Here is a 17,414-nt window from a genome sequence, read left to right as displayed (position 1 = left end):
GGGTGTTGGGGGTATAGTTGATATGGTTGTTGGGGGTATAGTTGATGGTTGTTGGGGTAAGTTGATGGTTTGGGGTATAGTTGATGGTTGTTGGGGGTATAGTTGATGGTTGGTTGTTTAGTTGATGGTTGTTGGGTATAGTTGATGTTGTTGGGGTATGTTGATTGTTGGGGTATAGTTGATGTTGTTGGGTATAGTTGATGGTTGTTGGGGTATAGTTGATTGATTGTTGGATTAGTGATTGTTGTTGGGGTTATAGTTGATTGTTGTTGGGGTATAGTTGATGGTTGTTGGGGGTATAGTTGATTGTTGTTGGGGATATAGTTGATTGTTGTTGGGGTTATAGTTGATTGTTGTTGGGGGTATAGTTGATGGTTGTTGGGGTATAGTTGATTGTTGTTGGGGATATAGTTGATTGTTGTTGGGTTATAGTTGATTGTGTTGTGTAGTCTGAGCCTGGGCTTGCACTGTCTGGTTATAATAGGAGTAGTATTGTAGCTGTGCTGTTAGTCACATTATGCAAGTGTTTAAGATCAATCCATCTGGATGGTGCCAGTGTTTACCTAACTACAACTGGTCTAGATCAATGAATAAATCACAGCCTTGCTGTATGACCCCGTCGTTTTTGAAGCCATGTCACGTCATAGTTGGTGCCAGACAGTCTCAGCCAGCCTGGCATGGTGTACTCAGTTCAGTTTTGACATGGCCTGGTTGGTTTACCTCCGTAGTATTGCTATATATCCATTTGTCCTTGTTCACAGTGGTGGGTACATTCTCTTCGTGTCTCCTTCTCTCTCTCTCTCTGTGTCTCTCTCTGTGTCTCTCTCTTTCTCTCTCTCTCTTCGTTCTCTCTGTGTCTCTCTCTCTCTCTCTCTCTGTGTCTCTCTCTCTCTCTGTGTCTCTCTCTCTCTCTCTGTGTCTCTCTCTCTCTCTGTGTCTCCTCTCTCTCTGTGTCTCTCTCTCTCTCTCTGCTCTCTCTCTCTCTCTGTGTCTCTCTCTCTCTCTCTCTCGTCTCTGCTCTCTCTCTCTCGTGTGTCTCTCTCTCTCTCTCTGTCCTCGTCTCCTCTCTCTCTCTGTGCTCTCTCTGTGTCTCTCTCTGTGTCTCTCTCTGTGTCTCTCTCTGTGTTCTTGCCTCCTCACCACTTGTGCTGACTGTTACTGATCTCCTCTTCTCCTCAGAGACACGCCCTCCTCCTCCTGGCTGACCCGGCAGTTCTTTATGTCCTCCATCTCCACCTCGCCTCCTTCTCCTCCTCTGGGCTCTGAGCCACAGCAGGGTCCTCCTTCTCCCCCTTCACCACATCAGCCATACCACACCACAGAGACTTCCTTCTGACTGTCCGGACTGGCGTATGCTATGGCAACACTACCCACCTCCAGCTTGTTCTCTAGAGGCTTCACTGGAGGGGCAGAGACTTTTTTGGATTATGGTGGTGGAGACTTTCATGTGGTCCACGGGGGAGATTTTCAACAGTGCCACAGTGGGAGGAGACTTTGTCGGCCTTAACCTAGCAAGGCTGTCTGCGTTGTGTTCTGCCCTTTCATGATGGCGTGGCTAAAGTCGTGAAGGGAGAGGAGGAGGGTGAGGTTTGGTCCACTCTTGCCTAAAGTAGTAGTATCCTTGGAAAGCGTATGAGGAGCTATGGGACACCATTAAGGGGAGGGAGACTTTTCTGAGGGGAACTGGCGGGGAGACATTTCTGGGGGACAGGGCAGGGAGACTTTCTTTCGAGGACAGGGCAGGGGAGACTTGCATGGGGGTAGGGGTGGGGGGAGAATTTAAAGGAGTAGTTTTGGAGGACACTTTTCTGGGGACAGGGCAGGGGAGACATTTCTGGAGAGCAGGGCAGGAGACATTTCTGGAGGACAGGGCCAGGGGAGACATTTCTAGGCAGGGCAGGGAGACTTGCATGGGGTAGGGGTGGGGGAGAGATTTAAGAGTAATATTGGAGGACACTTTTCTGGAGGACAGGAAGGGAGAGATTTAAGAGGTAGGGGAGGGGACACGATTCTGGAGGACCAGGGCAGGCGGAAGATTTAATGTAGGAGCAGTGGGTTATGGTGGGCGCTTGTAACTAGGGCGTAGAGGAGGCTTGGTACCGAGGTGGTAGCGCTGCTGGACTAGGGAGGCCCTCGTAACAGAGGGTAGGTCCGGTCTAGGGCGGCCTCTGTACCAGGATGGGTGGCTTGTACAGTGTAGGTGCCCTATGAGCTTGTACAGGGTACCGGGGCGGCTTTGTACAGGGGTAGGGCGTAGGGGGTTGTACAGGGGTAGGGGCGGCTTGTACAGGGAGATAGGGGTTCATTGGGATGCTTGTACAGGGGTAGGGGCATATGGAGGCTTGTACAGGTGGTAGGGTGGCTTGTACAGGTGGTAGGGCGCTTGTAACGGGTAGGGTGGTTTACAGGGGTAGGCGGTTTAGAGTTGGTCTGATACAGGGAAGTGGCAGGGGAGAACATTTAAGGGCGTAGGCGCAAGGTTAGGGTAGGGAGCCTGGTGCGGTCAATGGCGGGGTAATACTTTCAGGGTCATGGGGTGACATTGTACTGCCCTGAGTCGGTCGACATAGGGATCTTCCCCATCCTTCTCCGCTCCCCGCTACTGCTTCAGCCACCTGGACGCCGTTAGGGGTGAACAGCTCCGCTGCCTGGGCACTTCCGTCATGCGGCAACGATCACCCCGGTCCGGCAGCGCCTCCTTGCATGCGGGACCACCTCATACACCTAGTCCACGCCTAAGGGGCTAGGGGCAAGGTTAGTAGGGGAGCCTGGGGTAAGGGGGAATATTTCAGGGGTCATGGGGGTGACTTGTACTGGGGTGGTGATAGGGGATTCTTGTAACGGGGGCGTTAGGGGGGAAACTCCTGCTGGACTCGTGTTGGGAGAGACCGGTTCGGGAGCCTCTGTGGGGGACACTATAAAAGTGACCCTAGTGGGGGACATCTTAACAGGGGCCATCTCAGTGTCGTCAGGTGCAGCAGAGCCCATGCTGGGCTGGGACGACAGGGCCTTCACAGGGCTGGAGGTCTGCACTGGAGCAGTCTTCAACGGATCATTGAAGAGGGGTTCCTCTTCCACCACGGGCTGGCTCAGTGACACTTTGACCCCCACTGGATCACTGCCTCTGCGCAGCGAGAACAGAACTAGACTCTTCTTCCGCTTGGCCGCGGTGGCCACCACACCGTTTGTGGTCTCTGTTTTGACGTCTTTGAACATGCTCTGCAGGTTGTACCCCTCCTTCCTCTGGGGGTCCTCCTCATCCCCCTTCTCACTATCCAGGGCCTCCGATTGGTCCAACTGGTCGCCAGATCCCTGATCCTTCTTATCCATGTGGGTGACTCGGAACCTGTAGGTATACGGACATCAGATAGTACTGTACATCACCACGATGAGAACCCTAGATAGCATAACTGTACACATGTAAAGTACTTTAACACAAAGGCCTCTGAATTCTCTGAACCCTAAATCCCATTAGAAAACACACAGTAGTGTGACTAGAGAGACTATAAATGTGTTCTTAATGGTTTACCTGGCAAAACAAATTAAATAAATAAAGATGAATGTATTGTGTTGTCAAACACCCGTCCAGTGTGACTCACCTTCCCACAGCGAACACAGTGGACTCTCTCCTCTCTCCTGGCGTTCTCGGCTTATTGGTCCGAGGCACACGGCTCAGGCGGCGGGCCTTCTTGGACCGCCCTTGCACACAGAGTGTGCAGGACTTATGGTCGAGCTGGGCGCCAGAGTGCACTGTGTGGTGATGAGGTGGAATACCCCCCAGGCTCTCTTTGCGCAGTAATCTTTTAGAAAGACAATGAAATACCCATTCAGTCAGGCATGTTTATTTTCCATTCCATTTCCAAACTCGGTCCTGGAGACCCCAAGGGGTGCACTGTGTGCGTTTTGGTTTTTGTCATAGCACTACACAGCTGATTCAATTAATCAAAGCTCGATGATTAGTTGATTATTTGAATTAGCTGTGTAGTGCAAGGGCAAAAACCAAAACATGCACCCCTTGGGGTCCTGAGGAGCGTGTCTGGGAAACACTCTAGACCATGACTAAGCAAAAACATCCAAAGACATCTTTCTAAGCATCTAAACGCCATTTCTAAGCATCTGGTTTATAGTAGCATATTTGTTGTAGTCTGCCTGTGAAATAAGAGTCTCTAGTGTGATCCATCAGTCCGTCTGTTCCCCTCTCTGGCCGCCTCTGTCTGTGACCTCCCTCCCATCAGCACTGCAGCATCTCTGGGGAGTACTGTAGCTGTACTGCTGCTGTAGCTGGCTGAGAGAGGAGAGTGTGGGAAGAATACCAACGAACGCCACGGTCCTGTAGGCTGCTGTCAGTCTGAGAGCACTACCTTGGTAAACAGACATGAACACTAAAACCCTCACCCTAGAGGTGCCAAGTTAGAACATGGATCTAATTAACAAGCATAAATCTCTCCAATATACTAGTAGCACATCACAGTTATATTATTACAGCACACCACTGGGTCTGTTTCTCTAGAATGCCCTCGATCATCTCTACCTAGAATGCCCTCGATCATCTCTACCTAGAATGCTTGATATGGATAGTAGCATACTATGTAGGGAGACTATTTGTCTGTTTGCCTCACAACAAGGCAGTAAAGATCAGGTCCTGTATCCACAAAGAGTCTCAGAGTATGAGTTTAAATTAAAAATAAATCAGATTGTATGGACAGATCCTAGATCAGCACTCCTACTCTGAGACACTTTGTGGTTACGGGCCTAGATCCCATAACAGAGCTGCTGAGACCAAGACAACATTAAGCCAGGTGACCCCATGGGACAGATAGCCCAAGGACACACTGCATAGCACAGGAACAGAGGGGCTGGGCACCCCACTCCATAGCTACCCTCTAGTCCCAGCATAAATACAAGCCACACAATACACTGACTTTCTCCAGACTCTGCCTGACTGCCACAGGCACATAGAAATGTAGGCTACACCCATTGTTGTGGCCTCTCTGAAAACACGACAGCCTAAAGCAGGGGGAAACCCTGCAGTACAGTACAGGAGACCTGCATTTAAACCATATGCATTATGTACCACAGAAATACTGGTTTGTTCCAGAGAAAAATAAAGTAGGAGTATATTACTTGAGAGGAATTGGTGCTGTTACTAAGTAAGGTGCTTGTTTACCTTAGCTTTGCACTAAAATACTTTCACCAAGGGTGATAATAACACGCTGGAGTAAGACAAGGTGAATGTAAATCTACTTACACAAAAATACATTGTAACTAAGCAAAAGAAAAATTGATCTTAACAATACGTACCTAGGATCATGATGTTGACATATATCCTGTTTTCCTAGCATATCCTTGAAGGCTTCCATGTTAGCTAGAAGGTAGAACACAAACATTACACACTTTTGCTAAGCACAATTAAAATTGCAGTATTTAAGTGCCAAAGGTATTGACAAAATGTAGTATCTATTAAGTTATTGCCTTCATTTTCAATGATGCACTTCAGGATTTGTTCAACGGTGTCTTGATTGTCCTCTTCTTCATCATCTGTAATATATGAAAGCTTATCTGACGAAGCAGCTTGCCCCCAAGCGTGCTTCATCATCATTCAAGATTATTAAAGGAAATTCTCAAAGTTATTGACCTGGACCGTTTTTCCTCACTTCAATGAAAGGAGCATATTTCTGTTTGTTTGTATGCTTTCAAGAGATTCTACTTCCTAGTTGTTTACTTCCACTGAGGCCCATGGTTTTCAAGTACCCATTAAATAAACACTAATTCAATATGGGAAATATTACTTCTTTGTGAGTGTTCAGTTACACTGGACTGAATTTAATTCAAGCTGAAATAACATCCTCTAACCTAAAGAGTACAGTTTCCTGCTTGGTAAATGGCCAAGGGCCTTTCGATAAAGACAGACATGTCCGAAAAATGTCACGCATACCACTTGTATCTGCCTTAAAAAATCAATCATGGATACTTAACTTCTCCAAGCCATATCCCTGACCCTGATGTTGTTCCCACTGTGACTATTAAAACCGACCCAAACCAGAAACCGTGGATAGACGGCATCATTCACGCAAAACTGAAAACGCGAAATACCACATTTAATCATGGCAAGGTGACTGGGAATATGGTCAAATACAAACAATGTAGTTATTCCCTCCGTAAGGCAATCAAACAGGCAAAACGTCAGTACAGAGAAAAAGTGGAGTCGCAATTTAACGGCTCAGACACGAGGCGTATGTGGTAGGGTCAATAGATAATCACGGGTTACAAAGGGAAAACCAGCCAGGACACCGACGTCTTGCTCCCTGACAAGCTAAACACCTTATTTTCCCACTTTGAGGATAACAGTGCCACCGGTCCCAAGGACTGTGGGCTCTCATTCTGTTCATTGACTATAGCTTAGCCTTAAACACCATAGAACCCTCCAATCTCATCATTAAGTTTAGGGCCCTGGGTCTGAATCCCGCCCTGTGCAACTGGGTCCTGGACTTCCTGACGACCCGCCCCCAGGTTGTGAAGGAAGGAAACAACACCTCCACTTCGCTGATCCTCAACACAGGGGCCCCACAAGGGTGCATACTAAGCCTCCTCCTGTACTCTCTGTTCACCCATGACTGCATGGCCACATACGCCTCCAACTCAATCATCAAGTTTGCAAACGACAGGCCTGATTACCAACAATGAAAAAACAGCCTACAGGGAGGAGGTGAGAGCCCTGGTGGAGTGGTGCCAGGAAAATATCCTCCCTCAACGTAAACAAAACGAAGGAGCTGATCGTGGACTTCAGGAAACAGCAGAGGGAGCACGCCCCTATCCACATCGACGGGACCACAGTGGAGAAGGTGGAAAGCTTCAAGTTCCTCGGCGTACACATCACTGACAAACTGAAATGGTCCACCCACACAGACAGTGTGGTGAAGGTGGCGCAACAGCGGCTCTTCAAACTCAGGAGGCTGAAGAAATTTGTCTTGGCCCCTAAGCCCCTTACAAACTTTTACAGATGCACAATTGAGAGCATCCTGTCAGGCTGTATCACCGCCTGGTACGGCAACTGCACCGCCGCCCAACTGTAAGGCTCTCCAGAGTAGTGAGGTCTGCACAACGCATCACTGGGTGCACACTGCCTGCCCTCTGGGACACCTACAGCAGCCGATGTCACGGGAAGGCCAAAAAGGTCATCAAGGACAACAACCACCCGAGACAAGGCCTGTTCACCCCACTACCATCTAGAAGGCGAGGTCAGTACAGGTCCCATCAAAGCTGGGATCTAGAGACTGAAAAACAGCTTCTATCTCAAGGCCATCAGACTGTTAAATAGCCTTCACGGCTACCACCAGGCTACTCAACCCTGCATCTTAGAGGCTGCTGCCCCATGTACATAGACATGGAATCACTGGTCACTTTAATAATAGAATACTAGTCACTTTAATAATGTTAACATACTGCTTTACTCATTTCATTTGTATATACCAGAGGTGTGGACTCGAGTCATATGACTTGGACTCGAGTCACAAATATCATGACTTGCAACTCGACTTTGACACCAATGACTCGCGACTTAACTTGGACTTGAGCCTTTTGACTCGAACTGACTTGATACCCTCCCCAAGCCCAAATATAAAAAATTATGCTTTTTAAAAAAGTGTGCAGCGCATCAACTCTTCATTTAATGGATTACAGTTTGAATCGGACAGCAGCCAATCAAATTGTGCCAGCTGAGAAAAAGTTGCGCGTGGCAGTGCAGAGGAACGTCGGCGGGTGAATTCAGATGGAGCGCTTGGAAAGATGACACCCAAAATTATTATTTTCAGATATAAAGACTACACTGTATCAACAAACATAACGGGAATGCGGGAAGAAAATGAAAATTTCCATGGAAATATAAAGTTTATTTGGAAAGTAATAAATATATTTTTAAAAGCATTCATGATTTGCGTAAAAGTAATATACTAACTATTACTCTTGTTAAAATATGAAACGGTATTACATTTGGTGAAGAGCACATTAAGACTTGTTTGACTATTTGACTTGTTTAGGACTCGAAACTCAAAGTTTAGGACTTGAGACTTGTTGGTCTTGACTTGAGACTTGACTCGGACTTGCCTGACTTGAGAATTGACTTGGGACTTCAGTGCTAAGACTTGAGACTTACTTGTGACTTGTAAAACAATGACTTGGTCCCACCTCTGGATACTGTATTCTATTCTACTGTATTTTAATCATTGCCACTGCAACACGTTTTTGTTGTTAAAACAAATATATATATTTCTTAATTCCATTCTTATACTTTTAGATGTGTGAATTGTTAGATACTACTGCACTGTCGGAGCTAAGAACACAAGCATTTCGCTACACCTGCCATAACATCTGCTAAATATGTGTATGTGACCAATAAGATTGTATTTTATTTGACATCAATGGATAGATCAAAAGCCAATATACAGTATATATAAACACATCTGACAGATCCTGGTAGATACCTACCATTCTTTTCTGGTCCCAGTTTCTGCTCACACTCGTCATCGTCCTCCTCCTCCCCAGTCCTGCAACGGTAGCCCTTCTTCTTCAGCAGGTGGCAGACCAGGAAGCCCAGGAGGCCAGTGATGAAGAAGAAGAAGACCAGGAGGAAGATCATATACGGGGGAGGGGGTTCCCCCACTGTCGATGCCTCCAGGTCTGTCATCCCTCCAAAGGGTCTTCACTCGTCCTCTATCTGTAGCATAGTTCTGTATAGCCAATGGGTACACACATATGTCCTGTAGAGTCAGTAACGTAACCATGAAGGAGGTTCCGCACACTTATCAGAAGATGTCAACTCTTGATCCACTCAGCGGCATTGATGGGCCTGTGTGCCTGGTCTTGTAAGGCCATCTGAGTCTCCTGTCATCATGTTGTGACTAGATAATCCCTGTTCTCAACTTCCTGTGCGTACCACTGGCTAGAGACAACTTTATCTATCTCAGCAGGCAGAGAGAGCTGGGCCTGGTGGTACACACCGTTGGATGTTTTTTTACTGAGCATCTTAGCCCACACGGCTGCTATCTGAATAGGTCTATCGGACCATTTTTGAGTCACTATAATTATATCTATTTTGCCAATTGGATTGATCCCCTCTACCACACGGAACCCCACTAATCTACCGTCGGAAACGCACGAGGTGGCTAAAACAGACCTCCATCCTATGCCAGCTTGCTACCGATGGCCCAGGTAGCTGTCTGAATCGCCGTTACCCCAAACAACCTCACTACTCACTGGACCCTTATGATCACTCGACGAAGCATGCCTGTCCTTAATGTCAATATGCCTTGTCCATTGCTGGGGGCGGTGTTGCAATCTACTGCAAAGATAGCCTTCAGAGTTCTGTCCTACTATCCAGGTCTGTACCCAAGCAATTTGAACTTCTACTTTTAAAAATCCACCTCTCTAAAAACAAGTCTCTCACCGTTGCCGCCTGCTATAGACCACCCTCTGCCCCCAGCTGTGCTCTGGACACCATATGTGAACTGATTGCCCCCCATCTATCTTCAGAGCTCGTGCTGCTAGGCAACCTAAACTGGAACATGCTTAACACCCCAGCCATCCTACAATCTAAGCTTGATGCCCTCAATCTCACACAAATTATCAATGAACCTACCAGGTACCACCCCAAAGMCGTAAACACGGGCACCCTCATAGATATCATCCTAACCAACTTGCCCTCTAAATACACCTCTGCTGTTTTCAACCAAGATCTCAGCGATCACTGCCTCATTGCCTGCATCCGTAATGGGTCAGCGGTCAAACAACCTCCACTCATCACTGTCAAACGCTCCCTGAAACACTTCAGCGAGCAGGCCTTTCTAATCGACCTGGCCGGGGTATCCTGGAAGGATATTGATCTCATCCCGTCAGTAGAGGATGCCTGGTTATTTATTTTTTTAAATGCCTTCCTCACCATCTTAAATAAGCATGCCCCATTCAAGAAATKTAGAACCAGGAACAGATATAGCCCTTGGTTCTCTCCAGACCTGACTGCCCTTAACCAACACAAAAACATCCTATGGCGTTCTGCATTAGCATCGAACAGCCCCCGTGATATGCAACTTTTCAGGGAAGCTAGAAACCAATATACACAGGCAGTTAGAAAAGCCAAGGCTAGCTTTTTCAAGCAGAAACTTGCTTCCTGCAACACAAACTCAAAAAAGTTCTCGGACACTGAAGTCCATGGAGAATAAGAACACCTCCTCCCAGCTGCCCACTGCGCTGAGGACAGGGAACACTGTCACCACTGATAAATCCACTATAATTGAGAATTTCAATAAGCATTTTTCTACGGCTGGCCATGCTTTCCACCTGGCTACCCCTACCCCGGTCAACAGCACTGCACCCCCCACAGCAACTCGCCCAAGCCTTCCCCATTTCTCCTTCTCCCAAATCCAGTCAGCTGATGTTCTGAAAGAGCTGCAAAATCTGGACCCCTAYAAATCAGCCGGGMTAGACAATCTGGACCCTTTCTTTCTAAAATKATCTGCCGAAATTGTTGCAACCCCTATTACTAGCCTGTTCAACCTCTCTTTCGTGTAGTCTGAGATTCCCAAAGATTGGAAAGCAGCTGCGGTCATCCCCTCTTCAAAGGGGGACACACTCTTGATCCAAACTGCTACAGACCTATATCTATCCTACCCTGCCTTTCTAAGGTCTTCGAAAGCCAAGTCAACAAACAGATTACCGACCATTTCGAATCCCACCATACCTTCTCCGCTATGCAATCTGGTTTCAGAGCTGGTCATGGGTGCACCTCAGCCACGCTCAAGGTCCTAAACGATATGCTAACCGCCATCGATAAGAAACAATACTGTGCAGCCGTATACATTGATCTGGCCAAGGCTTTCGACTCTGTCAATCACCACATCCTCATCGGCAGACTCGATAGCCTTGGTTTCTCAAATGATTGCCTCGCCTGGTTCACCAACTACTTCTCTGATAGTTCAGTGTGTCAAATCGGAGGGCCTGTTGTCCGGGCCGCTGGCAGTCTCTATGGGGGTGCCACAGGGTTCAATACTTGGACCGACTCTCTTCTTTGTATACATCAATGATGTCGCCCTTGCTACTGGTGAGTCTCTGATCCACCTCTACGCAGACGACACCATTCTGTATACTTCTGGCCCTTTGGACACTGTTAACAACCCTCCAGACGAGCTTCAATGCCATACAACTCTCCTTCCGTGGCTTCCAATTGCTCTTAAATACAACCGATCGCTGCCTGCACCAGCCTAACATCACTACTCTGGACGGTTCTGACTTAGAATATGTGGTTAGTCTGTAAACTCTCCTTCCAGACTCACATCAAACATCTCCAATCCAAAGTTAAATCTAGAATTGGCTTCCTATTTCACAACAAAGCATCCTTCACTCATGCTGCCAAACATACCCTTGTAAAACTGACCATCCTACCGATCCTCGACTTTCGGCGATGTCATTTACAAAATAGCCTCCAATACCCTACTCAATAAATTGGATGCAGTCTATAACAGTGCCATCCGTTTTGTCACCAAAGCCCCATATACTTCCCACCACTGCGACCTGTACGCTCTCGTTGGCTGGCCCTTGCGTCATACTCGTCGCCAAACCCACTGGCTCCAGGTCATCTACAAGACCCTGCTAGGTAAAGTCCCCCCTTATCTCAGCTCGCTGGTCACCATAGCAGCACCCATCTGTAGCACGCGCTCCAGCAGGTATATCTCTCTGGTCACCCCCAAAACCAATTCTTCCTCTCCTCTCCTCTCCTTCCAGTTCTCTGCTGCCAATGACTGGAATGAACTACAAAAATCTCTGAAACTGGAAACACTTATCTCCCTCACTAGCTTTAAGCACCAGCTGTCAGAGCAGCTCACAGATTACTGCACCTGTACATAGCCCAAACAACTACCTCTCCCCCTACTGTATTGATTTATTTTGCTCCCTTGCACCCCATTATTTCTATCTCTACTTTGCACATTCTCCCACTGCAAATCTACCATTCCAGTGTTTTACTTGCTATATTGTATTTACTTCGCCACCATGGCCTTTTTTTGCCTTTACCTCCCTTATCTCACCTCATTTGCTCACATTGTATATATACTTATTTTTCTACTGTATTATTTACTGTATGTTTGTTTTACTCCATGTGTAACTCTGTTGTTGTATGTGTCGAACTGCTTTGCTTTATCTTTGCCAGGTCGCAATTGTAAATGAGAACTTGTTCTCAACTTGCCTACCTGGTTAAATAAAGGTGAAATATATATATATATATATATTTTTTTTTTTAAAACACTCACTCACACACCGTGCTAAATTCTACAGGCCAAGAAGTGAGGATTTCATCAACCACTCATTAATTAATATTTTGTTGAATAGTACTTGATAGTTTGTAAAACCTGGGTGGCAAAATATCGCAATGTTTGTACTACAATGTTATGATGAGAAATGAAGGGTAATGCTTCTGCTTACAGAGGAAATTGGTATATATTTTTGGTGTGCCTTCAGAAAGTATTCATACCCCTTGACTTATTCCACAATTGGTTTTGTTACAGCCTGAATTCAAAATGGATTAAATGTATGTTTTTCTCACCCATCTACATGTAACAGTATTGCTTCCGTCCCTCTCCTCGCCCCTACCTTGGCTCGAACCAGGGACCATCTGCACACATCGACAACAGCCACCCTCGAAGCATCGTTACCCATCGTGCCACAAAAGCTGCAGCCCTTGCAGAGCAAGGGGAACAACTACTTCAAGGTCTCAGCGTGAGTGACGTCACCGATTGAAACGCTATTAGCGCACACCACCGCTAACTAGCTAGCCATTTCACATCGGTTACATACACACAATACCTCATTATGACAACGCGAAAACATGTTTTTTGAAATGTTTTGAAATGTATTCAAAATTAAATACAGAAATATCTCATTTGCATAAGTATTCACACCCCTGAGTCAATACATCTCAGAATCACCTTTGGAAGGGATTACAGCTGTGAGTCTTTCTGGGTAAGTCTAAGAGCTTTTGAATTGTACACTATTTGCACATTATTATTTTTAAAATTCTTCAAGCTCTATCTAGTTGTTTGTTGATCATTGCTAGATAGCCATTTTTAAGTCTTGCCATAGATTTTCAAGCCGATTTTTAAGTCAAAATTGTAACTAGACCACTTGGGAACATTCAATGTCGTATTGGTAAGCACTCCAGTGTATATTTGGCCTTGTGTTTCAAGTTTTAAGTTATTGTCCTGCTGAAAGGTGAATGTATCTCCCGGTGTCTGTTGAAAAGCAGACAACCAGGTTCTCCGGTTGGATTTTGACTGTGCTTAGTTGTATTCCGTTTCTTTTTATCCTATAAACTCCCTTGTCCTTGCCGATGAGAAGCATTCTCATAACATGATGCCACCACCATGCTTGAAAATATGAAGAGTGGTACTCAGTGATGTGTTGAATTTGCCCCAAACATAATGATTTGTATTCAGGACATAAAGTAAATATAGTAGCCAATTTTTTTGCAGTTTTACTTTAGTGCCTTTTGCAAAAAGGATGCATATTTTGGAATATTTTCACTCTGTCATTTAGGTTAGTATTGCGGAGTAACTACAATGTTGTTGATCTGTTTTTTTCCTATCACAGCCATTAAACTCTGTAACCGTTTTAAAGTCCCCATTGGCCTCATCGTAAACTCCCTGAGTGGTTTCCTTCCTCTCCGGCAACTGAGTTATCTTTGTGTATTGATAGACCATCCAAAGTGTAATGAATAACTTCACCATACTCAAAGAGATATTCAATGTCATTTAAAAAAAATCCATTTACCATTAGGTGCCCTTTTTTTTACCCCCTAATTTCGTGGTATCCAATTGGTAGTAGTTAGTCTTGTCTCATCGCTGCAACCCCCGTACGGACTCGGGAGAGGCAAAGGTCGAGAGCCATGCGTTCTCTGAAACACAACCCAACCCAACCAAGCCAAGCTGCACTGCTTCTTTACACAATGCCCGTCCAACCCGGAAGCCAGCCACACCAATGTGTCGGAGGAAACACAGCGTGCACTGCGCCCGGCCCGCCACAGGAGTCGCTAGAGTGCGATGAGACAAGGATATCCCTGCCGGCCAAACCCTCCCTAACCCGGACGACGCTGGGCCAATTGTGCACCGCCCCATGGGCCTCCCGGTCACGGCCGGCTGCGACAGAGCCTTAGACCACTGCGCCACCCGGGAGGCCCTTAGGTGCCCTTTGCGAGGCATTAGAAAACCTCCCTGGTCTTTGTGGTTTAATCTGTGTTTGAAAATAATTGTTTGACTGAGAGACCTTACTGATAATTGTACAGAGTGTATAGAGATGAGGTAATTCAAAAATCATGTTAATCACTATTATTGCATGCACACAGAGTCCATGCAATTTATTATGTGACTTGTTAAGCAAATCTTCACTCCTGAACATATTTAGGCTTGCCATAACAAATGGGATCAATACATAAAATAAAACATAATTCCACCTTGACATTATGGGGTATTATTGTGTGTAGGCCACTGGACAGTGACACAACATTTCAATGTAATACATTTTAAATTCAGGCTGTAACACAACAAAATGTGGAAAAAGTCAAGGGGTGTAAATACTTTCTGAATGCACTGTATAAGGCCTAGACACAACCAGAAAGCCCCTCACCTCAGCAGTTCAGACATATACTCCCTAGCAGATCCACCTTGCAGCAGTAAAATAATATTTCCTATGTATCTCTATAGAAATATAGTACATTCCCTTCTGGCTACTCTCCCAGCCTAACATGTTTACAATATGTGGGTGGAATTGGAAATGTATGGCAACTAATGTCTCTGTAAACAGAAATGTACAGTCTATGTATGAAATGTACAGTCTATGTATGAAATGTACAGTCTATGTATGAAATGTACAGTCTATGTATGAAATGTACAGTCTATGTATGAAATGTACAGTCTATGTATGAAATGTACAGTCTATGTATGAAATGTACAGTCTATCTGTCCCTCTAAATTACGCCACTTACCAATAAGGTTGTCACTGGTCTAGTGTCACAAGAGGACAAGTCCTGTATACAGCTCTGTCATACTTACAGTACATCAATGTATAATATAGATTATCAATAAATCTGGTGAATTAGAATGAGCTAATTTGCTAACATTGTATTTGCAGAAAAAAGTGTCAGGAAACGACACAAGCCAATTGAAATATGAAGCAGAATATCTCTGCATCAGCATAAGCACAGAGAATCTTGAGGTGACTCGGCAATATAATGCCTCCCATCAGGAACACACACATTGATGATTGTGTTTTTAAAGGCCCTGCCATTGTCGGGAAGCTCTGTACTCATATCATTACAAACAGCATTTTTCAGAGAGTGGAAAAAAATGTGATCCATTGCTAAGAATAGAAAGGGTCACTTGATTCAATTGAGCCATTGATTTTTATATGTGATGCCTGCGGTTGTCAGCTGTCTTTTCTCCATTTTATTTCCTAGAGATGCATATGATCATTTCAAAAACTCGCTACAAACTGGCCATTTGAATTCTTAGTCTGTCATATCAAATACAGTTGTAGGATCTTAATTTGAGACAGTTTGCTACAGAAGGAAAATAATCCTGCAGCAACAGAAAATGTGAATTATTATGTGTTTTATAATTCATTGACATTTTTGTAGGGGTTGAAACATTTTTTGTAAGAGAAAGTGGAAATTACAAACTTCAGAAGTTTTTAACATCAAATACACTACAAGATTAAAATGTCCTGCATTTACAGGAAAGTTCTCATTCAACAGGGTGATCAAATTAAGATCCCACAGCTGTATACGTGACCTCTACTCACCATGGCTGACTATTTCCACATTATGACCCTCCTCAGTGACATAAAAATACATGACGTTTTGAATATCCATTTCCTTTCAGATAACCTTTACTATATCTTCAATTGTGAAGAATGTACAGCTATACAGTATTTGCATAACTGCATCAACATTAATTGTCTCAGTTCAAGTACAAGTTTAGGGCTACCTGAGTGACCTTGTTCTCAGTGATGACTACCTGACATGTTACTAATCATATTACAGTTAGACCTACATGAAGGCTACAGGCGTACACCGTTTAGGCTACTATAAACTAAAGACAAGCAATGGACAGGCAAGACAGCTTCTAGGCAATGGGACAATGGCCACTGTAGCCTGTTGGTAAGGCAGGGGACAGTTGAGCCACCTGAAAAAAATCATAAACTCTATTTAGGATACACTTAACCTATCGATCTTCCTATACTTTGTTAAATATGGAAACACTGTACATATACCACGGCTATTGGCCATATATCACAAACACCCGAGGTGCCTTATTGCTATTATAAACTCTTTACCAACGTAATTAGAGCAGTAAAAATAAATGTTTTGTCATACCTGTGTTATATGGTCTGATATACCACGGCAATCAGCCAATCAGCATTCAGGGCTAGAACCACCCAGTTTATAATACACCTATATACATTGATCATAGTGCCGCCTCTGTCGGACAGCATGTAGGAATGATCAAGTTCTACTTTTGTAAGCCTATCCTTTTAACAAAAACGAGTGAAGTCCGAAAATTAATGGTGACATTCGAGACATGGTGGCCCGTAACTACAACGGTAGCCTAAATTGAAGACCCACAACAGAGAGAGTGACCACCCCGCAGTGCACTCCATCTTTTGCAAGTTTCAGGCGGCCTCATGTCCCATGATGACACATCTGCCCTTGGTATTTTAAATGCGCTAGTAGCTACTGTACGACATGCACACGTGATGGAATTTGACAAGGACAAATATGACAAAACCAGATATTCTTGCTGAGTCTGTGGATCTGTCTGAGTCGGAACTTGACCGAGGATGCACTTGAGCGCCTGATACTGTAGCTCCATCATCGTGACTAAATCAGGCAGTCTACATAATTAATCAATGACACACTGCTGCGCTAAACTATAAATATATATCTTAATTATAATATTATAATATCATTCCCATAGTAATAATGTTTCCATCGCTGTGAATAACAACATTGTAGCAATTCATTTGCTGCATCATACGCTCCCCAGGTTCAATTGCTGACTTGAACAGCCCATACGCCCATCGACAGTCTATAATGAACCGTTCCCTTTTATCATTATTTAACGAGTTGCAAAGCAGCCTACTTACGTTCTTTCAGAAACATTATGAACCCGTAGTAAATGTGGATGCTATCCCGATAGGTGTGTGATCTCATATAGTAAATCCATTGAGATCCGCTACAGTTTTCTTCTGGCCAAACGAGAGCTGCTCTGGAGCAAACGGAGGGAAGGAGATTCTGCAAGTTATTTAAAGGGAAAATAGCAAAGACATATGGTGTAGCCGTTATTTTATTTTTAGGCCAGATTTTTGGACTGTTACAC

The 17,414-nt window shown here is 44.9% G+C and overlaps 2 protein-coding genes across 2 annotated transcripts in view; both read right to left on the bottom strand.

Moving 5' to 3' along the window:
- The window catches only part of LOC111967337 (fibroblast growth factor receptor-like 1), a 182,173-nt gene that overhangs the window by 145,593 nt on the left and 19,166 nt on the right, over positions 1 to 17,414 (bottom strand). The window lies entirely within an intron of this gene.
- On the bottom strand, positions 2,725 to 17,296 carry LOC111967103 (RELT-like protein 1). The gene is made up of 6 exons (XM_023991994.1): positions 17,182 to 17,296; positions 8,485 to 8,726; positions 5,473 to 5,538; positions 5,302 to 5,365; positions 3,600 to 3,800; positions 2,725 to 3,346 (listed from the first exon to the last, which is right to left on the bottom strand). The coding sequence occupies exons 2-6, from the start codon at positions 8,681 to 8,683 to the stop codon at positions 2,725 to 2,727; spliced, it is 1,152 nt and encodes a 383-aa protein (XP_023847762.1). The 5' UTR covers positions 8,684 to 8,726; positions 17,182 to 17,296.

The sequence above is a fragment of the Salvelinus sp. IW2-2015 genome, linkage group LG8 (assembly GCF_002910315.2).
Source record: "Salvelinus sp. IW2-2015 linkage group LG8, ASM291031v2, whole genome shotgun sequence".
Taxonomy (NCBI): Eukaryota; Metazoa; Chordata; class Actinopteri; order Salmoniformes; family Salmonidae; genus Salvelinus; species Salvelinus sp. IW2-2015.
This window is presented reverse-complemented; position numbering and strand designations above follow the sequence as displayed.

Coding starts and splice junctions, on each gene's coding strand:
- LOC111967103 (XM_023991994.1), bottom strand. CDS start 8,683: ATGACAGACCTGGAGGCATCGACAGTGGGGGAACCCCCTCCCCCGTAT. Junction 5,539..8,484: donor ACTGGGACCAGAAAAGAATG/GTAGGTATCTAC, acceptor CATATATTACAG/ATGATGAAGAAGAGGACAAT. Junction 3,347..3,599: donor ACTGTGTTCGCTGTGGGAAG/GTGAGTCACACT, acceptor GTATACCTACAG/GTTCCGAGTCACCCACATGG.